General features: G+C 40.5%; 1 protein-coding gene across 1 annotated transcript in view; it reads left to right on the forward strand.

Annotated features, from left to right (window-relative positions):
- The window catches only part of AVEN (apoptosis and caspase activation inhibitor), a 198,420-nt gene that overhangs the window by 28,025 nt on the left and 142,672 nt on the right, over nucleotides 1-27,723 (forward strand). The window contains exon 3 of the mRNA XM_049614122.1: nucleotides 25,120-25,297. Coding sequence (XP_049470079.1) covers nucleotides 25,120-25,297 — 178 coding nt within the window. The remainder of the gene's footprint in view (nucleotides 1-25,119; nucleotides 25,298-27,723) is intronic.

Raw genomic sequence — 27,723 nt, forward strand, 5'->3', positions numbered from 1 at the left:
GGAGTTCATGTCTGTCAGCTTATCTTTTTCTGGAGGAACCATGCTCTGTGAGTGTTTCTCAATTGTTTAAACCCACGCCCTCTTTTGAAAAACAAAAAATCTCGTGTAGTCGATGGTCAATACAAACATTAGGTTTTTCTCCACCTAAGATATTCACATACCCAAACTCTCCCCCCCGCATCGTGAGAGCTAACTATAGTTTGTCACACCTATACTTCCCCTATGTCTGGGCCACTGGGATAGGCTCTGGGATATAGTGTTCACACTTCTGTTCAGATTTAAAATCTGTGTAGTGTTTGCTTTATTCTTATCACCAACTCCATTTCCCCCATAATAGTAATTATTCGATCTTGCTATTGTGAACTTACTTAAAGAGGCCTAGCAAATATTTTGTAAACATGTCCACATACTTAAGTACTAGGTAGCGTGTGGATAGTGCTTATTCAGAAAAAGTAAAAGACCTACAATCTCAATTACTTAGTTGATTAGAAGTTAATTTTCAGTCTCATTCTATCAACTGAAAAAACTCAAAGCAATAGGACAAGGTGATTGCTTTTTGTTGATATGTGGTCTCCAGGCACGTATCCTGCAGGTTTATACACAGGGAGATCGATCTATATCTTTCTATCTACCTTTCTTTCTTTCTATCTCTATAGGTCTATCTCTCTATATGGCTTAAAAAATAGACTTTATAGACTTTTTAGAAGAGCTTTAGATTTACAGAGAAATTGAAAGAGTAGTATAGACAGTTTCCATATATCCCATGCTTAGTTTTCCCTGTGATTAACATCTCATTATTATAGTACATGTGTTACAATTAATGAACCACTGTTGATACGCTATTAACTCTCCATGCCAGTAGAGGAATGTTCCTTTATTGGAATTTGTCTGATGTTTCTTTCATGATTAGACTGAGGTTATGGGTTTTGGGAGGTTGAGTACCGTCACCCTAACATATCAAGTGCACATACTATCATGATTGTTGATGGCTGACCTTGGTCATCTAGCTGAGTTGGTAATTGTCAGGTTTCTTTAAAGTTATGCCCATCTGTCTTCTACACTGTTTTCTGGAAGGAAGTCACTCTCTGTAGCCCTTGGAGATGCAGAATCTATGTAAATTACTTGAAATTCTTCTGCGTGGGAGATTGATCTACCCCACTGATCTACTCCATCATTTATTTATGCTGGTGTGGACTCCAGGATGTTTATTTTATAGTGTGGGCTATAATCCAATAATCCCATACTACTTAATTTATTTTGTTGCTCAAATTGTTCAGCTTTGACCATTAGGAGGTCTCTCGGTTGACTTCTGTGCTTCTTTGCCCCACCCTCATCAGGGGTGTGTGTGTGTGTGTGTGTGTGTGTGTGTGTGTGACCCTCTACCTTCTGGTACTACTACATACTAGATGCTTTAGGTTTATCATGTATATTTTCTGCCCAGTCCTGGAATCTGCCATTTTTCTAAGAATACAGGGCTATATTTTATACTGGATCCGGTGTCTTTGATGATCAGTCCTGTAAACAGTTTGACCAGTTCATTGTATCTACTATTATAGACACTGAAAATAGCATCAACCTACTGCTTATATGTAGTAATGTGTGGTGAGAGAGAGAGAGAGCGAGAGTGAGCGAGCACAAACGAGAGTGTGAGCAGGTACGTAAATCCTCATTTTAAAGCTGAATGTCAAATAACTGAAAACAAAACAAAATAACTGAAAGCTCTCTCATGAATCTATTGAGTATGGCTTAGTCAAAGAATTATTTCAAGTGACTCTAAAATCATATTTTGGCTATATATCCCCAGTTGGATAAGTCCTAAGAACAAAGGTACCTAAGAGAACTCTTAAACTACATTCAGTATTCTTAGTAGTGCTGTTAGTATCATTATGTTGAAAATATTAAATATATATTACAAGGTAAAGGAAACAAGTAATTATATTAATGTTGTTAGTAACTAAGATTTTCAGAGTAAGAGAAAAGAGAAACTAATATAAAAATCGCAGCAATTAAGTAAAAACCCTGTAATCTTGAAATGTCTGTATGAACTTAGGTTTACTTTTATTTATTTATTTTTATACATTTGTTTATTTATTTTGAGAGGGAGAGAGAGGCAGGGGAAGGCCAGAGAGAGAGAGAGAGAGAGAGAGAGAGAGAGAGAGAATCCCAAGCAGGCTCCACACTGAACACAGAGCCCAGTGTGAGCCTTGATCTCTTGATCATGACCTGAGCTGAAATCAAGAGCTGGTCCACTGAGCCACCCATGTTGTCCTACTTTTATTTTTTTAAGTATGTGTTTTCCACTGAAAAAGGTAGAAACAAAAACAATCCTGTTACAGTGAACATTCTTAGCACTTGGATTATAGTTTCTAAATAGCATTCCCCACTTAAAAAAAAAAAACAGACATATTTGAGAAAAGGCTGATTCCAGGTATGGGGCAGAAAGCAAGAATGTTATCAAAGGTTCCCAGGAACTTCCACTGGTTGGGGCTATTTGAGCATCAGTAAGAAATAATAAATGCAGTGGATGGAGAGAGAGCAAATGTGAATTTTTAATGATACTAACCACCCCCCAGCCCTCCACCCCCTGCCCCAGCCTTCTATCTTTGGAGGCTGGTAGGTGACAGTGCACAATTCTGAACATTGATAAAGTAAGGGAAGAGATTTAGCAATTATTCTTTCCTGAATGAACTATATATTTTAGGATAACCAAACAGTTGATGATGAAAGTTGGTTTTTTCCCCCCAAATATACATTGCATCTAATGCAGAAGAAATGCTAGAATTAGAAAATTGCCAATTTTCCAGCTCCTACTGAACTAGTAAATCTAAACAGTAATCACTAATGGATGCTAAACTGGACTGTAATCAGGCCACTAGATCCCGTTACTAGTTTATGGAGATAAGTGGGATAGAAGAACAAGTTAAAGGACAATATAAAGAAGCAACAGTCAAATCCAAAATGTGGGAAATTCTGTGGGATCAATATAGATTACAGGAAACTTACAGAGGCATACTAAACATGGGCGCTATGTTGGCCTCGTTTGGATCTTCATTCTTAAAACCAAATATAAAAGGAAAGACTTGAGGTAGTTGGAGGATATTTGAACATGGACCAGGTAATGTTAAGGGATTATTGTTTCTCTTGTTAGCTATGACAAAAGCACTGTGTTTATATTTAAAGTTTTTAATAAAAGAGACATAATGAAATAATATGGGTGAAATGACAGATGTGTTAGCTCTATTTAAAAATATTCAAGGGGCGCCTGGGTGGCTCAGTCGGTTGAGCATCTCACTTCGGCTCAGGTCATGATCTCGCAGTTTGTGAGTTTGAGCCCCGCGTCGGGCTCTGTGCTGACAGCTCAGAGCCTGGAGCCTGCTTCGGATTCTGTGTCTCCCTCTCTCTCTACCCCTCCCCTGCTCGTGTTCTGTTTCTCTCTCTCTCTCTCTCTCTCTAAGATAAATAAACATTAAAAAAATATTTTTAAATCCGGAAAAAAATACACTAAAAAGTGTGTGTGTACGCATGTGTGTATTTGAGGAAGCAGGGGGTGATAGATAAAATCAAGACTGGCAAATTATGTGCAGTTGTTGAAGCTGGGTTATGGGTACTTGGGGATTTAGTGTACTGTGTTTGAAGAGTTTTATAATAAAAACACAAGTTCAAAAGCTTAATGTAGTCTTTCAGTTTCTTTTCTTTAGTAGAAAAGAAGTGATTTGGCATTTGAAGGTATTTATGATATATGAGTATTGTTTTGGGGATGGATTAAGTGTGCTTCATTCGTCTTTAAGGTTGTGATGTGATTTTGTATTAACTTTGTGATCTGTTAAGACTATTAAGTGTGTTGGGTTGGGGGATGGGCTAAATGAGGGATAGGCATTAAGGAAGGCCCTTATTGGGATGAGCACTCTGTATTATATGTAAGTGATGAATCACTAAATTCTCCTGAAACCATGATTACACTATATGTTAACTAGGATTAAAAAAAAAAAAAAAGACTGATTGTGAAGTGGATTGGAACATTCGGTTTAGCTCTGAGTCTGAAAGTAATTTTTTTGGTTGAGAGTGAGGGTGAGAAGGATGGTTAGATTAAACCTTGCATTGTTCACATCTCTATAGGTCTGCTTTCCCATCACATTTAGGATAAAATCCAAATTCCTTACCATGCCATGTAAGGCCCTTCATGATCTGATGCCTGCTTACTTCTTAGGCCTCATTACTACACTCTTTCCTCCAAGTTCAATCCAGCATAGCCAGTATAATGACATTGGCTTTATTTCTGATCCTTGGGTGGGGCAGGATTGTTCTCTCCTGAGGGCTTGTGCACCTGCTGCCTGGAACATTCTGCCTTTCTATCCCCACATCCTGACATGGTTTACTCCCTTATCCGTTCAGGTTCTCTGCTTAAATGTTATCTCTGAAGAGATTTTCCTGACTCTTCTATATCAGATAGTGCTCTCATTGTTCTCCAACCCCTTATCGTACTTTATCTGTATAGTATTTGTTACTACCCGAAACAACTGTGTTTTATATTTGTATAACATTCTATATTCATTTTGTTGTTGTGTGATGACTCCATGAGGGCAGGGAATTTGTCTTGTTTACCTCTGTATTCTATGTACATGAAACAGTGCCTGGTGTAGTGTAGGTTTTTCAGAGATATTTGTTATGTGACTGAGGAGTGGATTTTGTGTTTAATCATGGCATTACTTCCAACATTCTGGAAACATCCACATTCATTTTCTGTTAGCAGCTTTGATTTTCCTATTACAGCTCAAAGCAGTGCAGGGGAGCTAGGTTTAGCTGTGTATCTGAAACTAAACCCAGTCACTGGGTTCCTCTCTGGATATAGTCCTCTAGTTTGCCACCAGTGAAAAGAGCCAGAATGAGTTTAAATGTCTGCCAAAGAAAGAAGCCTCTGACACACATTCTTTCTTTGATGCCCTTAACAGCCTGAACCTGTGTAGGTTAGTTTTTCTTGGTCCCTATCGGCATACCTGATGAGCAGCTGTTTACAATAAATAGTGAACCTCCCACCTGGCTTCTTAAGCCTGGTGTGGTTGGGAAGGAAGACAAGAGACTGAGGCTTCCAGCGAGCAGGAACTAGGAGAGGACAGTGTGCCAGAGGTCAGGTAGGTTTTTTCTTTCCCTCTGTCTTTTTTTTAAGTCTGTTTTTTTGGGAGAGAGAGAGAGAGTGGGAGAATGAACGCCTGCAAGTGGGAGGAGCAGAGAGAGGGAGAGAGAGAATCCCAAGCAGGCTCTGCACTGTCAGCACAGAACTCTACTCGGGGCTCAAACCCGTGAACCGTGAAATCATGACCTGAGCCAAAGTCAAGAATCGGACGCTTAACCAACTGAGCCACCCAGGTGCCCTCCCCATGTCTTTTGTAAGGATATGAAATAAAGAGTGACAGCTAAGACCAGGATAAAACATGTGCACTGTACGTCCTGGTTTTATGAGAATCAGGGATCGGATTTTCTCCATGCTGACTATACCCTCAAGCGGAAGGTGAGAGGCAAGCTAGTGCCTCAGCTAAGGCGTGGAAGCTGCTGGAACGTGAAATGGGAAGAGAGGTGCTGCCTTAGCAGGTAACGGGAAATGGAAGTTACTGGAGGACAGGACCAGGTGAAGTCAGCCCACTAGGTCTTGTTTCTCCTGTGCATTGTGACGGAAAACTATGGACAGATTGATTACCTGAGGACTCGGGAAAGTAAAGAAAAAGTGACAAATTGAGAAGGGAGTGAAAGCGGGGGAGAAACCACCTATGCTGGGGACCAGTGGGGTGAATTTCTCATTTTTCTTTTCTCTTTGGCCATGAGCCAGAGGCTCTCAGAGCTGCAGCAGATGTGCAGAGGGCGCTAAAATCCAAGAAAAAATCTGATCTTTCCTGCCAGAAGAGTAGGGAAATGTAGGCTGGAAAGTGTATACGTGTCTCTCCCTCCTTTTGAATCCTGGAGCAGACCCCTGGGGGGAGCTCACGTGGCTGGTGGTGCTGGCACCTAAAATGCCTTTGGAAATCCTTTTGTTCTGGTCAGGGGAACCAGGATAAGGGGCCCCTGTGGTCCAAAACATGTAAGAGAATGCCCGTTTTTATTTCCCTTTTTTTCTCTCTCTGCTTGCCCTTAGAGGAGCAATGTGGGCAGCTAGGACCCCAAGAGAAATCCCACCTCTGGGCCAGCAGATTGGGAGACTCCTAAGAGGAAAGAGCTGGAAGGGGGGGAGGGTCTTCTCTGTGTCCGGACTGACCTAAAGCTGGGACTCACCCTGAGCTGCACATGGGGGAGCAAAAGCCTTGAGCACTGGGGTGACATTGGAACCATGGCCCATCTGAGCCTAAGCAGATTGGTTGTCTGATAAAAAGGAACAAACAAAATCCTAATGCTCTCCAGAGGATTTGTAACAGGACCCATTGTCTGCACAACTTCATATTCAGGATGTTATTCTGCGTTTAAAATTTCACAATAATCCAGAAAAATGTGACCATTTCTTGAGACAAAAGACAGTCCACAAACGCTAACCCCAGGATGATTCAGATCCTGGGATTATGAGATAGAGACTTTGAAGCAGTTAACACATGTCCCATGAGTTAAACTGTCTTGGAATGAATAGCTATTCTTCTAGGAGACAAATAGAAAATGTGACCTTGGATTAGGCAAAAAATTATTAGGTATAGTACCAAAAACATGATCTGCAAAATTAAAAAAAAATTGATAAATTTGGACTTTTCATGAAAAGATAAACCACATAGAGGATATGTGGGCGATCTCTGGACTTTGAGGCTCACAGCAAAACTGAATGCAAACTACCTAAGGAATAAATTCTACTCAATAAAACAAAAACAAAAACAAAAACACCACAGACTGGGACAAATATGTTCAAGTCACATATCCAACAAAGGACTTGTATCCAGAAAATATATAGCATTCCCAAAACCCAACAAGAAATAATCCATTAAAAAAAATGGGGAAAAGATTTAGACAGCTCGCTAAAGAAGATATATCAATGGGAAGGAACTGGCACCAGGGTGTTCAACAACATTTGTCTTTAGGGAAACGCAAACTAAAACCACAACGAGAAATTGCTGTATGACTATTAGCATGGCTTAGAAAAATGGCGGTACCAAATCCCAGCAGCTTCTTATCAAGTTAGACATGCCCTTATATGATGTGGCAGTTCTACTCTTAGGTATTATTTACTGAAAAGAAATGAAAATTCAGGTTTGTGAATGCTTGTGGTGGCTTTTTTATCATTGCCAAAGGCTAGAAACGACCACCCAAATTCTGGAATTGGTGAACGGATGGATACTCAAACTGTGGTACATTATAAGATGTGTCTCAACTTAGCAATAAAACGGCATGAACCAGTGTCATCCACAAGGATGGGTCTACTATGAATGTACTTTCAGTGAAGGAAGTCTTGGAGAGTTGGCCTGATGGAAAATTTGGGGGGTGATGGGACTGTTCTATGTCTTGATTGTGGTGGTGGTTACATGACTACATTTTTTTAAAAGCTTATTTATTTTGGGAGAGAGCAAGAGAGAATGTGTGTGCTCACTCAGGTGGAGGGGTGGAGAGACAGGAAGAGAGAGAATCCCAAGCAGGCTCTGCGCTGACAGCACGGAGCCCAGCACAAGACTCGATCCCACAAACCATGAGGTTATGATCTGAGCCAAAATCAAGAGTCAGCTTAACGGACTGAGTCACCCAGGTGCCCCTACGTGACTACGTTTATCTAAATTCATAGAACTTTGTATTTTACCCTGTGGAAATGGAAAAAAGGAAATAATTGCTGAAGAGCCACCTACTTAAAATTTTTGTCAAATCTTAAAAAGATAAGTACTCCAGACCAAGAGGACTATTATTTTTCATGTGAAATCTTTTGTCAGTGAGGAAGTAGGTCTTCAGCCCTTCACAGAGCTGAAAGAGAGAGCCTGTCTGCTCGGCAGAGTTGTAAATGTAGGATTTCTTTTTTCAAGCGAGTTCTGTGCTTGAGCTAATGGAATCTACGCATCTGGATCAGGACCCCGTTCTTATAGAATCTCACTCTTGCTGCTCTGTGAGGGGCTTCAGGACCCTTAGAAGAATAAAAAGAGTTTCCCTTATTCTTTTTTCCCTTAATACACCAAATTGCTGTGAATAAAGCCTGAAGACTGGTCTTGGGGTTGTATTGAAGGAAGCAAGGTTTATCTTGCTGGTGATTGTGACATTTTCTTTGGGACAGACCCTCTGTTTCTCAGGGCCCTCATCGTGTCCCTTTTTATTCCCTAGGGCTGTCTCTGAGACGTAGCCCATTCAGAACTATCTTAATGATATATCACACTCTAGACATTTTCTTTTTTTCTCCCCTTGTCAAAGTTGTGATAATGATGGTGCGTCACTTGGAGGCAAGGGCTCTGAATTTCACATGACTTCAATCTACTCAGTGTTGCCTCCACAGAAATCCCAGTGGGGCTGCTGTTTGCAGGCAGATGAACCTTCTTGTGTGAAGCACCACAAATTGTGTGAATGCTATACAGGGACGCACAGCGTTTTCATTCTGCCACAACTAGAGCCCGGGTCCTAATAAGCTTTAGCTTTTTCAAGTTTATTCCCCTTGAAGGTTTCGATTACGGTTTTAAATCCGCAGGCCTCCTTGTTAGAAAAAAGCAATACTAAAATTTAATTTGTGCTTCCTCCACAAAAGAGTATTGGATGATGTGGTGGGGGATCTCAAGAAGGTGCAATGAGGGGTCGCTTTAAACTTCTAGAAGGGAGGTAAATAGTGTCACACTTGTATAACAGATAGGGCACATGTGATGTTAGTGTTGCCAGCTCCGAGGGAATTTCACCAGCGTGTGGTCAGTTAGGCCCACCGTGCCGTGTCCCTGCTTCAAGGCCCTTAGCTTGTGTGCTCGATATAATCCTGATCCTGGGATTTGCATTTTGTCCTGGCAGTTGGGAGCTTTGAGAAAATCCACCTTTGTCTAATGCAAGGTAAAAAAGCCTTCTTCCTTCCTTAGGTCTCTTTGCTGCCCTTTCTTTTAATTAAAGTTTTTGCCTCCCCAATGTCGGAAGAGCCTCTTAAAGGTCACACTTGAGAAGAGCTGCAGAAGGGAAATGCAGATTGAAGAATTCTGTCCTGACACGGGAGAAATGGTCTGTCGAATCTGTCTGCCTGTGAAAAGCGCATTTTCTTTCTCTTGTTTCTCAATTTCTCTAAAGTAGCGTGGATCGGAAGGAGTTTTTGCTCGTGTGTAGCCATGATGTCATTCCCTTGATGGCGGAGGCACAAGACCACGCGGTGTAGCCAGAAAAGAGTGTGCCAGCCAAGCGCCTTTCAAATGTCATGCATTGTGTGGCAAAAGTACGTTTCACGATTAATATGTGCACTCATCTTCTTTGCAAACAATGCCATCTTATTCCACCTGCAAAATGTTTGCACTTGAAATCTCTAAATACAATTTTTGCAGTAGCTGTCATTTGATTTCTGTTGGCTTCTCTTTCCAGGGAGCCTGCTCACAGGAGTGCTGTGAGTGCCTTCTGACTTTTCTCTTCGTGTTCATGTGGTTGTGTGCAAGTGCTCTTGAAAATAAAGAAAAGAGCTCAACACACAGAAAAATCCGACCAGTCCCCGGAAAAGAAGTGTTGGGCATTTTGCACAATTCCTAAGGGAAGAAGTGAAAAGGAGGAGAAATTCAAAGGAGGAGCTTCAAATGGTAGAAGGCTAGAGAAGGGGAAGCACACGCATTATTTCAGGAGTGTCAGGTCAACCACATGTACAAAACAAGGCTTGACAGACGGTTGGTCTAGTGGCGTCATTCCTCCTCCTTTGGTCAGTCTGTGTATGTGGTCGGTCTCACGTGAACCACATGCTTAAAAAAGGAGGGAATTCTGGTAGATCCATTGTTCTCTAATGTGAATTGGCAAATCCAACAGCTTTTACTGGTTAGGGCTTGAGTTTGGCCCTTGTCTAAAGACAGGATGATGAAAGTTACGTGGAGATTAGGTCTTGTATCTTCTGAAATTTGACCTAGTCAGTTAAACTCCGAGCTTTTTTGTCACAAGGAGGGAGAAGATTGTAATTTGGTCAAGGGACCTGAATGCTGTAATGTGTGAAACTTTAGTGTAGGCACACAAATTTCTAGCTGCACATCTGTAACTTAGATCCGTCACTAATGAAGCCGTAGTGAGATTGGCAGTCCATTTGACTGAGTTGTGAGGTGGTAGGAGAAGGGTTTTCTGCCAGATGGTGGCATTAATCTTTTAATTAAGCATAGATTAAGGTTTAGATCGCACCTGTTTTGTACAGTTTCCTTTTTTCACATTTTACCAATTTATCACGAGTTGACATCCTCTTCTGTTTTCGTTTTGCTCTAAGGTACTTGCGATAATTTTTGCAAATGCTCATCAACTCTTTTCAAATTCTGTCTTTTTTTTATTGTTAATGACTATGTGTGTCCCTCTCCTCCCAATCTCTGGCCATATTTATTGCTTTTCACTGTAAGTGACTTCTTACTATCAAGCCATTTCCTCATTCTGTGAACCTTGCTGTTTTAAATGACGAGTATGAATCGGTTGCAGTTGAATAAGCTTTTGTGTCAGAGATTTGCTTTTTCGTATGGATGCTAAATTTTTGGAGTGGGTACATGACCTGTTTCAACTGTATTTCATCTGTGTATATATAATTACGTATAAGGTCATAGCCTATCTTCCAGGACTTCCTTGAAATTAAGATAAATGAATGAGAATGAAGTTTTGAGAGATCAAGAGAGTGCTATTGAGGTAAGAAAGGTAGTTTCACACATCAGAGGATGATTCTGGAATCATTGATCGCTGGCTTGCTGTATTTCTTTTGCCATTTAAACAGTGTCATTGTTTTTTTCTAATGGTAGTCAGGAGTTTTGAATAGAACCTTCACAAAGGCTTTAGAAATGAAGAAACTTAAAACATTAAGATTCTGCTTAGTCAGGAGACATGTTTGCAAAAGCACTGGGTTGCATTCTAGGCAGATTGTGATTCTGCTTTTGCTGTTAAGTGAGACCTTGGACAAGTCCTTTTCTGAACCTTCTCTCCTCTCTTAAAGCCTCTGGGCTTAAACCAGATGATCTACACAATACTTTGAGAGAGATAGTATTGTTTCAACCAAATTTTCCATTTGCCTCCATAGATTGACGTCATAGAGCAAGCATGCAAAGGTATTAGAAAGAAGTTCTGTTTTAAAGGTAGAAAAAGACATTGTCTAGTAGTAAAACCTCTATTTGGAGGCATAGAAAAAGACTAGATGATTTCTGTTTTTTTTTTAAGTTTATTTATTTGGGGGCAGGGGAGTAGAGACAGAGAGCAAGGGGGAGGGAATCCCAAGCAGGCTTCTTGAGGGGCTTGATTTCATGAACTGCTAGATCATGACCTGAGTCCAAATCAAGAGTCAGATGCTCAACAGAATGAGCCATGCAGGCACCCCAGATGATTTCATTTTTAAAAAAAAATCAAGAATCTGTTGACCTGAGAGGCACTGGACTGACTCGGTTGGAAGAACGTGTGACTCTTGATCTTGGCGTCGTGGGTTGGAGTCCTGTGTTGGGTGTAGAGATTACTACAGAAACTAAATAAAACTTAAAAGACCGAATTTCTTTTTTTTTTTTTTTAACGTTTATTTATTTTTGAGGCAGAGAGAGAGCATGAATGGGGGAGAGTCAGAGAGAGAGGGAGACACAGAATCCAAAACAGGCTCCAGGCTCTGAGCAGTCAGAACAGAGCCCGACGTGGGGCTCGAACTCACAGACGGCGAGATCATGACCTGAGCTGAAGTCGGACGCTTAACTGACTGAGCCACCCAGGCGCCCCGGAAAGACCGAATTTCTTTTTTTTTTTTTTCAACGTTTTTTTTTTTTTTTATTTTTTTTTTATTTATTTTTGAGACAGAGAGAGACAGAGCATGAACGGGGGAGGGGCAGAGAGAGAGGGAGACACAGAATCGGAAACAGGCTCCAGGCTCCGAGCCATCGGCCCAGAGCCCGACGCGGGGCTCGAACTCACGGACCGCGAGATCGTGACCTGGCTGAAGTCGGAGGCTCAACCGACTGCGCCACCCAGGCGCCCCATGACCGAATTTCTTAAAGAAAAAAAAAAAAAAAAAAAAGAATCTATCGACTCTGTTGTGTGTATTAGATGAAGTAAATAGCAAGCAAAAGAATTGTATATGACAACACAATCTTTGTAAGTGTTGCTAGAGTAAATAGTGGTCAGGTAGCCGAACTTCCAGTCCTTTTAGAACTTCTGAATGAGGCTTACTGAGGTCACTTACCTTGATGATTGACCTATTACAATTGGTAGCTACATGGTAACAGGAACATTGCATGAAAAAACTTCAGTTGTAAACGTCCCAAAATAGCTGGTGAGAAGGGACTTCTTTGAGGAAGCTGCTTAACTTTATAGACAGAAAGACGGTATGTATCTCCATGGTGTTGAAAGTGGCATGTGGCCGGGGCCCCTGGGTGGCTCAGTTGGTTAAGCGTCCGACTTCAGCTCAGGTCATGATCTCACAGTTGGTGAGTTTGAGCCCTGTGTTGGGTTCTGTGCTGACAGCTCAGAGCCTGGAGACTGTTTCAGATTCTGTGTCTCCCTCTCTCTCTGCCCCTCCCCTGCTCACGCTCTGTCTCTGTCTCTCAAAAATACATAAACATCAAAAAAATTTAAAAACAAAAGCAAGTGGCATGTGGTGGTGGTAACTTTGTCTCGTTTATAGGGCAAGCTGAGCATACATTGTCTGCTTTTTGATGTTAACAAATGGACCAAGGAGGTGAATTTGGGAGATTATTTAGAAGTTCGTGGTTTAGAACTCAGTATAAAGAAGAAACAAGTGTTTTGTCTGTCAAAATAGCCATTTTTTAAAGAAACAAAGCAGCTCACAAGAGGAGGGAATTCTTTAAGTATTTCCATCGTTCATCCTTACAGGCTGTATAGCATTCAAGCACGTGGAGACACTCAGCTTTAGATGATAGTGGATTTGCAGGTTTGATGGAGAAAAGTGTCTTGGCTGGATCAAAAACTCCTGTTAGAAATATTTTAGGGGCACCTGGGTGGCTCAGTCCGTTAAGCGTCTGACTCTTGAATTCGGCTCAGGTTATGATCTCCCACTTCATGTGTTTGAGCCCTCATGGTGCTCTGTGCCGATGGCATGGAGCCCATGTGGGATTCTTTCTCTCACTCTCTCTCTCTACCCCTCCCCTGCTCATGCTCTCTGTCTCTGTCTCTCAAAATAAATAAACTTAAAAAAAATCTTACAAAAGATTTGGTTACATTTCACAGCTCAAGAGAGAAATCTGGCTGAGATACTTTTGACCCAAGTATCCTATGAAGGAAAAGAGGGGAAACCTGTGAGAGCAAACGGACTGCCACAAGCAGGTTACTGAGGAGAGAAGTGACCGTATGAGATGGATATGCAAATGCCCATCAGAGCTGAACTCAGTGCCTGTTTTTATTATGTTGAGTTTCTTACAGAAGTTAAAAAAAAAAAAAAAGTCGTGTTGATCTGACAGCACCGTGAACTTCAATCTGACAAAAAGCTAGGAAACAGAAAAATTTCCCCAGTTTTGTGTCCACGTAAAGGTTACTGTTGAGATGTGAAGGTGTATTGTTTGAAGGGGAGTTAAGGGCATCTGAGGAGCTGGGAATGGAGAGAAGAGTCGTTCTGACCCAGATTCTCGATTCTGGTAACAAATGGGAATGACTTTTTCATGCCTCTGAGGCAAAATAACACCGATGAGGACAAGATAAGAACCTGGAGAAGGGAAAGGATGGAGTGAAGGATTCTGTGGGTTGTTACTAACAACTGCTTTGTGGGTTGGTTTCTGTTTTTCCTCTGTTCTCAGATTCTCTTCAACCTTCCTTTTTTTTTTTTTTTTTTTTTCTTCTTCATGTGTCGAAGTCTGTCTGATCAAGACTGAGACTGGAAATCTCTTTCGTTCTTTCGTTCTTTCGTTCTTTTGTTCTTTCTTTCATCCTTCACTCCTAGGGGTGCCTGGGTGGCTCAGTCGGTTAAACATCTGACTTTGGCTCAGGTCATGATCTCATGGCTCATGGGATCGAGCCCTGAGTCGGGCTCTGTGCTGACAGCTCAGAACTTGCTTGGGATTCTCTCTCTCCCTCTCTGTCTCTGCCCCTTCCCTGCTCCTTGCTATCTCTCAAAATAAATTAACGTAAGAAAAAAAAAATCCTTTGCCCATCAAAACCTATGGTGGGATTTCTAGTTACATACTTAAAACAGTGAAATTGTATTACAATAAGGAATTTTGGGTGGTTTGTTTTTATATACTTATTTATTATATAAATGCTCCTGTCCTTAGTATCTTTGTCCTTATAATGACAACTTTTTATGGGATTTGACCATGGTCCTTTATTGTTTGTGATTTTCATGTGGAATCTGTTATCCCAAGCTTGTAAAAGAGGGACACTCTTAAGGATAATTTTCAAGGTTCATGGCTCTGGGGCACCCTCTTCTGTTATTTTAAAGTGCCAAAATATGGACCTTTTCACTTGCAGTGAGTCCCTGCCTCCTCACTCTACACCCCTCCCCTAATCTCGCCTTTTTATCCCCGCCTCTCTTCACTGTCTCTGTTCTGCATGGTTTGGATTCTGCCTCCGGCAATTTCTCTTCAGAGTGGAGTTGTGTCCTGTGAGGAGCTTTGCCCAGTTACTTCTGAGAGTTTGTGGGGTCCAGACGTACTTGCCCCTTCAAGCTTTTCCGTGAACTTCCTGTACCTGATAGCTGTCGGTGTGCCTAAGACCCAACATTTCTGGCAGCTGCTCTCAGTGGGCCTTGCCCACTTCACGAGCACCTGCTCTTTGTTTTGGGATACTCAGGTCTGTCAGGTGCCCTGCTGACTCCCTCTGCTTCCTCTCCTAGGTGCTGGTACCATTCAGGACTTGTGATTCTTGCTGTGTTCCTATCCTATCCTAATTCTTGAGATTCTTGCCCATGTTGGGGGCTTTGTGGAGATAGCTCACCCCCTAGGCTTTTGTGGGTGTGTTCCCTGGAGTTTTGATCATGCCGTCCTAAATTGCTCTGTGTGTGTTTTTTATGGGGAAATTGGGAAGACTAAAAAACCATGCCACTATGGCTACCATCTTCCCGGTGACCTCCCTGGGTTTTGTTTTGAACAGCTGCCATCCCCTGGTTATAAGCATGTCCTTTGCTCACTCTCTTGGGAGCCTGGGAGCTGCCTTCCAGCAGGAGATGGCAGCTCCTGTTTCGCTAGGCTGATCTCAGGTCCCATGCCCATGGCTAGAGCTGAATGATATATTCCCTCAACTCGAAATGCTATCCTCCTCCTTATCTCTGGCTCACAGATACCTTCCCTCTCTCTCTCCATTGCTGGTGCTTTTCCTGTGCTCCTGTGACATCTTATGAATGCACATGCACACATATCACACTTTTTAAAGTATATGTTTGCTTCTCTGTTTGTTCTTAGGACTCTGGCTTCATAAGGTGAGGGGCCTTGTCTTGTTTCTTTTTGTACTCCTCAGTACCTGAACTGGTGACTGACACTCTGTAGCTACTCAAGAATTAGTTGCTGAAGAAATCTTGGCAACAGTGTAGGAATGTTAGCAGGGAACAAAAGCAGTCCTGTCCCCTTCAGATATATTGTAGGACAGACAGATGAAAGATCAGTGCCATTTAAGGAGGGGAGCCTGGGTGGCCTGTTGGTTTAGCGTCCAACTCCTAATCTCAGCTCAGGTCATGATCTCACAGTATGAGATCGAGCCCTGCGTTGGGCTATGGGATGAGCGCGCAGCCTGCTTGGAATTCTGTCCCTCTGTCTCTCTGTCTCTCCCCCTCCTTTGCGTGCATGTTCTCTCTCTCTCAAAATAAATAAATAAACAAAAATTATATTTATAGAAAGAAATGTGTCCAGAGAAGGAACTAAAAATAAAGGTGCTTTTTAATTTTTAATTTTATTTTCAAAATTTATGGTGTGGAGGAGGTGGCACAGGCTTAGTCTCTCTCAGCAAGTTCATTTTGAGTATAACTAAAAAAGGTTACTGGCATTTAAGAAATGTAGAGGAAGCAATAATGTTTAAGGAATTGGACGTTTGTGCTCATGAAGGATGCAATATGGTTAATTTGGGTAGAAGACATTATCGCAGTCTCTGGCATAGGGTAGACTGGCCCAGTGTGATTTCCACATCTCACTTGAGGGCAGAGGGTGGACCTGGGCTACTCAGGTTCCTTCCTGTTCAATAATTGTTTCCCTGTTAATTGAGTTCTCTCCCTCTGGTGACTTGTGAGTTTGGGGAGTGTTTTAAAGTCGGCCAAATAACCAACAGCCATTTAATGGTCTGTGAGTTTTCTGGAAAGTGGAAGGTGATGGTGTTAAAACCTCAGTAACCAAGGAAACCAGTCCTGTGCTGGTGGACGAGAGGAGTGGAAATTTAACTGAGGCCATCAAAAGAAAATCTGGCCATTTCCAGCATTAAGCCCAGGCAGTGAAATCCCAGGGAAGATGGGGCAGAGGCACATGTCCCTGATGTATCACTTGCCCCCTTAAGAGAAAGTGAACTGTCAGGGGCTGTGGTCAAGTTGAGTGTGGTTTGTACACTAAGCTTGCCCAGGAATGCTCAGAGTCTACATGCAGCCCTCCTATCAACATTGATGTGTGTGTGTGTGTGTGTGTGTGTGTGCGCGCGCGCGCGCGCATAGGAGACGGGCAGAGAGAGAGAGAGAGAGAGAGAGAGAGAATCCTAAACAGGCTTTGAGATACAGGGCTTGATCCCACAACCCTGGGAGCATGACCTGAGCCGAAATCAAGACTCAGATGCTTAACTGACTGAGCCACCCAGGCACCCCAGATAATTTCGTGTATACAAAATCTTTTAATTAAATGATTTAACAAAGAAAAGTTTTTGCTTGAAGGCCTCTTAGTTGTATCTCTGGTTATCGTACGTCTCTCTATTGTGCGTGTCAATAGATTGGCAGAGCAAAATGCTGACTTTTTTCTTAGATCAGAACCACACCGAGAAGCAGACGGTCTTTATGGTTCCATTTGGTACCTTCTTTACTAGAAACGTTGTTGACATTGACCTAATTCACAGAATTTTACCTGGAGGTTGGGACTTGCAAGGTTGAGTAATTTGGTCGTTTTTAAAACCTTTTTTAGTCTGAATTCTTACATGAAGTTCAAGTTGTAAAGCAGATAAAATGAAACTGATTCTATTGCCACTTACCTCACCTTTCCACAAGGACCTCGTAAAGGGACCTTCACTAAGTATAGTTTAAAATTGCCATTTAGTCCAATGAAAGTTACTGCAGTCTAATTTCCAAACTACCCTTAAATTATGGCAGCATAAACTCTCAGGGTCTTTGTGATGAGCTATCCCATAGTCTAGCCCTTCTATGGACTGCCGGCAAATGGTAATTTCCTTTCTGTGTCTCCTCTTTTTAGCCAACTCTCTGAAACAAAATAACACAGGTGAGAAAGATAAGATACAAGGACTTGGAGAAAGAAAGATAAGGACTCGGGATGAGTGAAGAGGCCTGGTAGAAGTGTCACTGAGTAGCTGTTTTGAGGATGGGGGTACCACTTTTTCTGTTCTCAGATTCCTCTGTCTCCTCTTCCTTCCCATATACTGATCACACGAAGGACAAGAAAAGAAGCTGTAGATAATTCTCTTGTTAGAGAAACACCTGAATTTGATTATGGTCTGGATGACTTTGTCTCCATTCATACTGGGCTAGAGAATTTTGGAGCTCAAATACTGTGAACATTGTTCTGGGCTCGATAGGTAATGTAGATATATGTGCCATATTGCATTTATTGTTTTTTTTTTTTCAAGTATGATCATGCTCTAATGCATATTTTTATGTAATACACAACGACAAACTTATTAGTTTACTTGTATACTAGTTATATAGTATATATATATATATATGTTTTTTTAATTTAATTTTTAGCTGAAATTTGGCTTCTTGAAATACTACATAAAATTATTATTGAAAAAATTTAATGTTTTTATTTTGTTTTTGAGAGAGAGACAGAGCATGAGCAGGGGAGGGGCAGAGAGAGTGGGAGACACAGAATCTGAAGCAGGTTCCAGGCTGTGAGCTGTCAGCACAGAGCCTGACGCAGGGCTCAAACTCATGGACTGTAAGATTGTGACCTGAGCCGAAGTTGGATGCTTAACCGACTGAGCCACCCAGGCGCCCCTACAGAAAAATTATTTTTGCTAGCACACTTCTCTAATACCAAAAGCTGTCAGTGAACTCTTCAATTATGATTTATACATTTTTCTGTTGTTAAGAATATTTAAAGTGGTGAAGCATCAGCTGTTTCACAAAATGAGTATAGAAGATAAAACAAATGACCTTAATAGGGTCATAAATATAAAAGTTGGCAATTAGACTTTTAAGTAATCTATTTTAAAGCTTGGTAACATTTAAAAATTTTAAAGTTAAGGTGAATTAATATAATTTTCCAATTTTATACATTGTAACATTTTTGGTTGAATATATTTGACATTATTACCTAATTATTGAAATCAGTTCCCAGTGACTTTCTGTTCAAGAGTTTCCTTAAATTTTCTCTTGTATATCTTTCTATCCTGTTGCCTTTTATGATATAATTACATCTTGTGAGAAACATAGGAGGTAGTTGAAAAATGTGTGATTGACTGTGTTCAACCTCCTTATTAGGAAAGCCATTTCCATATCCCTTACTCCAGCAGAAAGTAAAATAAGGACCTTCAAAAGTTAGGTTTCTGGGGCACCTGGGTGGCCCAGTTGCTTAAGTGCAGACTTCGGCTCAGGTCATGATCTTGCAGTTCGTGAGTTCAAGCCCCACATCAGGCTCTGTACTGACAGCTCAGAGCCTGGAGCCTGCTTCGGATTCTGTGTCTCCCTCTCTTTGCTCCCTCCCCACTCATGGTCTGTCTCTCTCTGTCTCTCAAAGATAGATAAACATTTATTTATTTTTTTTTTACAAAAAGAATCCTAAGTATAAAAGGCTTTCCATAGGCTCTTGTTGTTATGTGTTGCTAGTAACTTCCCAAGTTTTATTGGCTTATCCAAGGGCTCTTCATAATAAAGATAATCTTTAAATATTCTCTTGGCCAATGGTCGCCCTTTTGAAAGAAAAGGTAAGAGGATATTTAAAAAACAGCGTTGCCCAAACATACTGCTCAGTCCAGTTAAATTAAGCAGATTGTAATGTAATGTAAATTATAGTTGTAAATTAAATAGCAGTATAGCTGCGGTGAGTAAAGCTTTTATTGACTCTGTTGTGCATATGGTACCTTTTTTCTCGTTCTTCTATCCATCATCGAAAGTGGGGTATTGATGCCTCTACCTATTAATATTGAACAATTCCCCTCGTTAATTCAGTCAGTGTTTGCTGCATGTATGGTAAGCAGAGAGCCTGATAGAGGGCATGAACCCATGAACTGTGAGATCATGACTTGAGCCGAAGTCGGATGCTCACCTGACTGAGCCACCCAGATGCCCCTATAATTTTACCTTTTAAAGAATGAGAGAAGAAAGAAGAAGCATAAGCATGTATTTATAACTTTTGTTATATTAGCTTCTTATTTCCTATTGCTAGTTTTGTACATTTGTTTCTGATATTCGTGTTCCTGTACAGAGTCCTGTCCTTACTGCAATACAGTTTTGCTCCCACCCACCTCCTTTGTGCTATTATTGGCAAATATATTGTTGGGCCTATAACATATGGAAACATAATTAAGCACATATTGTTTTAAATTGCTTTTAAAGTCAGTTATGGGAGGAGAGGCTGTATTAGATACGATTTGTAAATATTTTCTCCTATTCCGTAAGTTCCCTTCTCATTTTTCAATTAAGTTTTTAATTTTAATTCCAGTATAGTTAACATACAGTGTTATATTAGTTTCAGGTGTACAATACGGTGATTCAATAATTTTATACATCGCTCAGTGCTCATCATGAGAAGTGTACTCTTTAATCTCCATCACCTATTTCCCCCATCCCTCATCCATGTCACCTGTGGTAACCATCAGTTTGTTCTCTATGGCTAGGCATGTGTTTATTGGTTTGTCTCTCTCTCTGTCTTATTTTTTTTCCTCTGCTCATTTTTTTTGTTTCCTAAATTCCACATATGAGTGAAATTGTATGGTATTTTTTTTTCTCTGACTGGCTTATTTCACTTAGCATAATACTTTCTAGCTCCATCCATGTCATTGCAAATGGCAAGATTTCATTCCTTTTTATGGCTGAGTAATATTCCATCATCTGTATCTATATCTATCTATATCTACAGCTATATCTAATTTACCTATATTTATATTTAGATATAGGTATACACACATACACCACATATTTATGTATTTCTCTATTGATGGACACTTGGGCTGCTTCCATAATTTGACTATTGTAAATAATGCTGCGATAAACACAGAGGTGCATGTATCCCTTTGAATTAATATTTGTGTATTTTTTGGGTAAATATCCAGAAGTGTGATTGTTGGATTGTAGGGTAGTTCTATTTTTAATTTTTTTGCCATGTTTTCTAGAGTAGCTGCACCAGTTTGCATTTCCACCAACAGTGCATGAGGGCTCCTTTTTCTCCACATCCGCCCCAACACTTGTTGTTTCTTGTATTGTTGATTCTAGCCATTCTGACAGGTGTGAGGTGATATCTCATTGTAGTTTTGATTTGCATTTCCCTGTTGATAAATGATGTTGATGCCTTTTCATTCTGTTGATGGTCTCCTTTGCTGTACAGAGGATTTTTAGTTTGATGTATTCTCACTGGTTTACTTTTGTTCTGTTGCCTTTGCTTTGGTGTCTAATCCAAAAAATTGCCTAGACTGATGTCAAGGAGCTTACCACCTATATTTTTCTTCTAGAAGTTTTATGGTTTCAGGTCTTACACTCAAGTATTTATTCCACTTTTTTTTTTTTTTTTTTTTTGAGCAGCAGCAGGCCAAAGTTTATTAGAATTTATTAGAATTAGAAAGGAAGAATAGTAGGAAAGCTCTCTTTACAGAGAGGGGACACTTGAAAGTGAATGCCCGCTCAAGTATTGAATCCATTTTGAGTTGACTTTTGTGTAAGGATAAGAAAGTGGTCTAGTTTCATTCTTTTGCATGCAGCTGTCCAGTTTTCCCAGCACCATTTATTGAAGAGACTGTCCTTTCCCCATGGTGTACTGTTTGTCATAAATGACCATATATGTATGGGTTTATTTCAGGGCTCTCTATTCTGTTTAATTGATCTATGTGTCTGTTTTTATGCCATTACCATACTGTTTTGATTACTATAGCTTTGTAATACAGTTTGATACCAGGAAGCAGGGTGCCTCCAGCTTTGTTGTTCTTTCTTAAGATTGCTTTGGCTATTCAAGGTCCTTTGTGGTTCCATACAAATTTTCAGATTGTTTGTTTTATTTCTGTGGAAAATGTCATTGGAATTTTGATAGGGATTGCATTGAATCTGTAGATTGCTTTTGGTAGTATGGATATTTTTAACAATAGTCTTTTAATCTGTGATATAGTGTATCTTTCCATTTGTGTCTTCTTTAATCTTTTTCATCAGGATCTTATATTTCAGTATACAAAATTAGCTTACTAATTTTGTAATGATGTTGTTAACATAATAATGATGGCTTTATAGTTTTCACATCGCTTTCATCAGTATTTTCCTGTTTGTTCTGTTTCTTCTGTCTTGAGATTTTGCATATTTTGGCCCAGATCGTTGCAAAATGAACCAAACATAAAATCTATGGGAGTTTTGAAGGTACACCTTTCTCTAAGTTACATCAGATGTCTTCTAAGCTTTATTACTCTTTACTACCCTCTTGTGATGGAGGCTAATGACACCTCTTCTCATCTCTGCAGTTGGGTCGGGGGGTAATGAGATCATTATTCAGTGATTCTTGTAAGTTGGGGATTGGTGAGTCATTTAGCTGTTGGAGGCCCCAGCCTATTATACACACGTTGTAAATACTAAATGATGGTGAGGGCAGGGCCGTTCATTTTTCCTAGGTCCCCTGCCTCCCATTTCAGGGCTTATGTCACTGTTAGTAGTTCCTCAGGTGTTTCAGATCATCATCCTCTTTAGCATCAAGCTAATTACTCTGCCCAGGCTTACATTTTTGCCATGTATTAGGGCGATGTTCACAAGTTTTGTGCTAACTGGATAAGTCTTTCTGAACTCTGTGTACCCAGTGGACCAACAAAGGAAAATTGGATTTTCCCAGATTAAACCCTGCTAGTATTTTCAGCTCTAGTTCAGTCCTCCCCAGTTCTCATCAGTTATGAAGCTGTTTTCTTTAGAACCTTCCTGGTATTTATTATCTAAACAGGAGATCTTACTCAAGCACATACCTTGAATCTGCTACCATCTTTTAGTTCTGAGAATCTCTCAGGAATGGCAGGAAGCCTGGAGATTTCAGGGCATCTTTGCAATCCCTAGATTATGATGTAGTTTGCCATCTCTTTGTGCCATCAAGGAGGCTTCTGATGATATTTGAGGGCTGTGAGTAATCTTGAAAGGTCAATACTGTATCCTTTCATGAAAGCTTACTAAATTTGATCCAGGTGAGAATTACTGACTAGCGTTAAATCTGTTTGGGGAATTAGAAATTTGTAGTGGACAAAATAATACCACGCAGTCGAGTTCCTAGGTGCGAGGGGGGAAAACCCACCTATAGTGGGTGGATCAGACTTCGTCCAAACTCGTTGGGTAATCTTAGCATTACTTATGTTGGGCCAGACATTTATCACCTGTCCTTTCATGTGGTGTAACATAAGGTTCAGAGCACCATCTATGCTGTATTTTAACTAAAAAATATTTAACTTGACCCCATTGGGCATTCAGATTTTTAGGGCTTTTTTTTTTTAATCCATTATTTCCATAAACCATACCGCAAGGAAGCAGCCAAACAAAGGATGGGTCCTTCTGCACCCTACATGTACTGGTCTCTTCAATAAATCAATGTCTTAAAGATAGAGATGGAACTAGAATCAAAGGGATTTAAGGGACAGTGAGATACAGGGCATGATCTTGAGTAGGATACCAGCTTGGACAAAACCAGCTCTAAAGCAAATTTTTGGAGTCAGACAAATTTGGAAATAGTCTGGATGTTATATGAAATGATATTTTCTGAGATGGAGAGATACAGAATTTTGATGAAAAAATTCTTGTTACAAAAAAATGTATATATAAATAGTGCATGTACTTCTAGATGTCTTTCTAAGGTGTTAATAGTGGAACTCCTACTCTCCAGTGATAGGAATGTGGGGTTTTTATTTATCTCTTTGCTTGTCTCTCCTCTTACTTTTCTGCAGTGCACATGCCTCATTTTTGTGTTAACAAAAGCTATCTACAACCTATCTACAGATAGTTTGTTATAATATATTTCACAAGGTTTTTCTTGATGAGGATTTTATAATCTTTGGGATGCTTCTTTGAACCATGACTTTAGATTCTACATGCATCTTTCTTGTTTAAAGTTTAATTTTTTATTATAATAGGACAATTTCAAATACATACAAAAGTAGATAGGATTATATAATTATCAATTGTGCCCAGTTTATTTCATCTGTACCCACCATTCCTCTCCACCCATTATTATTATTTTTTATTTTTTTAAAACGTTTATCCATTTTTGAGAGACAGAGAGGGACAGGTCATGAGCGGGGAAGGGGCAGAGAGAGAGGGAGACACAGAATTGAAGCAGGGTCCAGGCTCCGAGCCGACAGCACAGAGCCTGACATGGGTCTTGAACTCACAAACCATGAGATCATGACCTGAGCCAAAGTCAGATGCTCAACGGACTGAGTCACCCAGGCGCCCCTCCACCCATTATTTTGAAGGAAATCCCACATTCCTGTCTTTTCATCTATAAATAGTCAATATTTTTTTCCTAAATAATAAGAACATTAAAAAAAAAACATGGTATGGTATCACTGCAAACAATAAATATATGAAATAATCGTATTCCTTCAATATAATCAAATATCCAGTCATTCACATTTCTCTGTCTCATAAGTGATTTTTATCTATAGTTATATTGTTAGAATCTGACTTCAAATAAGCTCCTGGGAGCCTCCGTGGCTCAATTGGTTAAGTGTCTGACTCTGGATTTCAGCTCAGGTCATAATCTCACAGTTTGTGGGTTCGAACCCTGCATCAGACTCTGCACTGACAGTGTGGAGCCTGCTTGGGATTCTCTGTCTCTCTGTCTCTCAAAATAAGTAAATTCTCTTAAAGAATAGTAAGAGCTTCGTCTCTTTAAAAAAAATAAGTTTCTGACATTACAAATGGTTATGTGTCCATTAAGCTCTTTCAATCTGTAGGTATCTCCCTCCTCCCCCAGCATTTTTTCCCTTGCAAATTATTTGTTGAAGAAACTAGGCCCTTCATCTTTTATAATTCCTCAACTTCTGTATTCTTCTGCATGCTCTTTTTTTAATACTCAAGACTGGAAGTTGTACTCTTGAATGCACCTGAGCAGAGTTCCCATTTAAAACTTACAAAACTTATTTACTGTGTTTGTAAAATCTGTAAGTGGAAATGGTTGATTTCTATCCTAAAGTCCTCTAAGTTTAAGACTCATATAGCCTTGGGGTGCCTGGGAGGCTCAGTCCGTTGAGCATCTGGCTCTTGATTTCAGCTCAGGTCATTTCATGGTTTGTGAGTTCGAGCCACTCATTGGGCTCTGTGCTGACAGTGTGGAACCTGCTTGGGACTCTCCCCCTCTCTGTCTGCCCTCCCAAAATAAATACCTCTCTCAAAATAAATAAAAATAAGCCTAAAAAAAAAAAAAAAAAGACCTGTATAGCCTTGATTGTTTCAATAAGATGAAACAACTAATGGGAAAGGATAAATTGGGGTAGTAGGCATTAGCCCTATCAGTTACACAAATTTTTAGACAGGAACTTGCCAGATTTCCTTTGCAAAGTGAAAGGAAAAATTTACCCTGAAAATGAATTCAGGACCGTGGTACATTGGGGTCCTTTTGAAATATAATTTTGTATCCTCAGCTTGATCTATAAAATGCTCTTTGTCATGATACTTGTATACTATTTTTTGTTTTGTTTTACTTTACTGCTAAGGCTGTTATGGTTGAAATTTCCACTGCCTGTGTATTGATTTGTTTGTAATGATTGCAGGTTGAAGATGACAGTGATGCAGAGACCTTTGGAGAAGAGAATGAGGAACAGGGAAATTATTCTAAAAGAAAGATAGTCTCTAACTGGGATCGATATCAAGATATTGAAAAAGAGGTCAATAATGAAAGTGGAGAATCACAACGGGGGACGGACTTCAGTGTCCTCCTCAGCTCTGCAGGTATGAATTCCGGTTGCTTGCCTATGGTTTAGCGCTCTGAAAGTTGCATAAACCTCTTATTTATGTTCCCTTTAAAGCTGCATTAAAAAATTTTTTTTATTGTTTATTTATTTTTGAGAGAGACAGAGACAGAACGCGAATGGGTCAGGGGCAGAGAGAGAGGGAGACACAGAATCCGAAGCAGGCTCCAGGCTCTGAGCTGTCAGCACAGAGCCCAACGCAGGGCTCGAACTCATGAACTGCGAGATCATGACCTGAGCAGAAGTTGGACGCTCAACCGACTGAGCCGCCCAGGCGCCCCATAAAGCTGCATTTTAGTAACTAGCAATTCATCCTTTTGTCCTTTGGGTTTTAAATTCAAGCAAAGGACAGTGTGTCTAATGGTTTGCAAGGAAAAAAGATGTTTCATTAAGTGGAAGCCAGGGATTCCATGTACTGATGTAGAAGGACTTAAGGCCTGGTTGAAATGGATAAAAGGCTTTATAGAAATGAAAATGCTGAACCATGCCCCTCTAAGTTGGGTAGTCCGAAAACAGAAGTGTTTTCTTTGATATCAGAGGAATCAATGCTTATGTTTATACAAAGCTTTACCAAGCTTCTAGAGTATGTGTTCTTTTCCCTTTTACAGCCAGGAATATGCATATTCGTGGATATGCACGTATTAGAGTCCTGTGTACCTGAACACGAAAACTTTTCTGTTTTGTTTTTGGACAGTCTTCTCTATCAATAAGGTGAAATGCTCATTCCTTCTATGCCCAGCTGTTGTTTTAAGATTGACTCTACCCTGAGCGATGTGCAGCAGTGTGAAGGTGGAGTAGGAGAGTAGTTACAGAGAGTGATGGAACAGAGCTGGCTGGAGAGATGGCTGCTCTCTACTAGAGTGTGGCGTGAGAATCGGAAGGACGAAAGGAGGATGGATTAGTGGTTTTCAGGGGTTTGGGATGGGAGGGTGGGAAGTGGATGCGGTTATAAAACGGCAACGTGAAGGTTCTTTATAGTGCTGGTACAATCTTTTGTTTTGTGGTAGTAGGTAGACAAACCTACACAAATGGTAACATTGTTTAGAACTTAATACACATGCACATGAGTGACTACAAATAAAACTGAGGAAATCTGAAGAGGATTGGTGCTTATATCAATGTCAGTATGTCCGTATTTCCGGTTGTGATATTATAATACAGTTTCGCAAACTGTTATCTTTGGGGGAAACTGGGCCAAGTACATGGGAGATCTCTGTGTGTTTCTTTTTAAAAAAAATTTTTTTTAACTTTATTCATTTTTGAGAGACAGAGAGAGACAGAGCATGAGTGGGAAAGGGGCAGAGAGAGAGGGAGACACAGAATCTGAAGCAGGCTCCAGGCTCCGAGCTGGCAGCACAGAGCCCGACGCAGGGCTCAAACTCACAAGCTGCGAGATCATGACCTGAGCTGAAGTCGGACGCTCAACTGACTGAGCCACCCAGGCGCCCCTCTCTCTATTATTTCTTAAATTTGTATGTGAGTCTACAATGACCTCGACAACAACAAACAGCATAATATTGCCAGGTTAAAAAAATATAAAGAATTGAGAAGCAGAGAAATAAAATGAAAATAATATTTTCAGACAATTTGCTTTGAATTCCCTCTTGCCTCCAACTTTTACGTTGCTGTTGAGTTCCACCTTTCTTTTTTCTCATCTTGCCTATATTCTTGAATGCCCATGCCAGACTAAGAATCATAAAGTGATGAATTCTCTTTGAGCTTAATAGAATAAACCTCTTGAGTAGAAAAAAATTAACACGTGGAGAGAGTAGGGTGAGTGTGGGTCAGCAGAGCGAGGTTCAGACTGGTGTCCTTCTGTTGTACGCTCCCCACAGTGTCACCCTCTCAGGAGAGGTTTGCTGACGGCATCCAACTCATTGACTGTTTAGGGGCCAGTGACTCCTCTTTTTGCCAGTCAGATGAGTACTGCCCTCTTGTCACCTGCATTTTGGCCCCTTGCAGGTTTATAAGCACCTTTCTTCAAGGTGAGAGAAAGGTAAAAGGTGGGCTGCTTAGTTTTAATTTGTGTTAGCTGTTCTGCTAAAGGACGGGGGGAGGGGGTGGAATGGAAGTAGTGCAGTGTGGACTACCTGGTTTTAATTGAATTAAAAGTATACTCGGTTACTAGGACAGTATCTGGCAAGTGAAAGATACTGCCTGAATGTCGGAAGGCGTTTCACAGTTCTAGTCTAACCCGGCGGCTATGCCCAGTGGCTTATGATTTTGACTGTTTATGTTAGCATTTTATTTATAGCTTAAAGCCTGGCATGATTTGGCTCTCCTATGTATTTTTCTTGCAGTCTGTCTTTGCTTACTGATTTCTTTCCAAGTAGCTTGTTTATGTGTGATTGGTTTCTCGGGAGATCACAATTGTCCCATCTTCTGACATGTGCTTCTAGCTTTTCC

This window comes from Panthera uncia, assembly GCF_023721935.1.
Source record: "Panthera uncia isolate 11264 chromosome B3 unlocalized genomic scaffold, Puncia_PCG_1.0 HiC_scaffold_1, whole genome shotgun sequence".
Classification (NCBI taxonomy): Eukaryota; Metazoa; Chordata; class Mammalia; order Carnivora; family Felidae; genus Panthera; species Panthera uncia.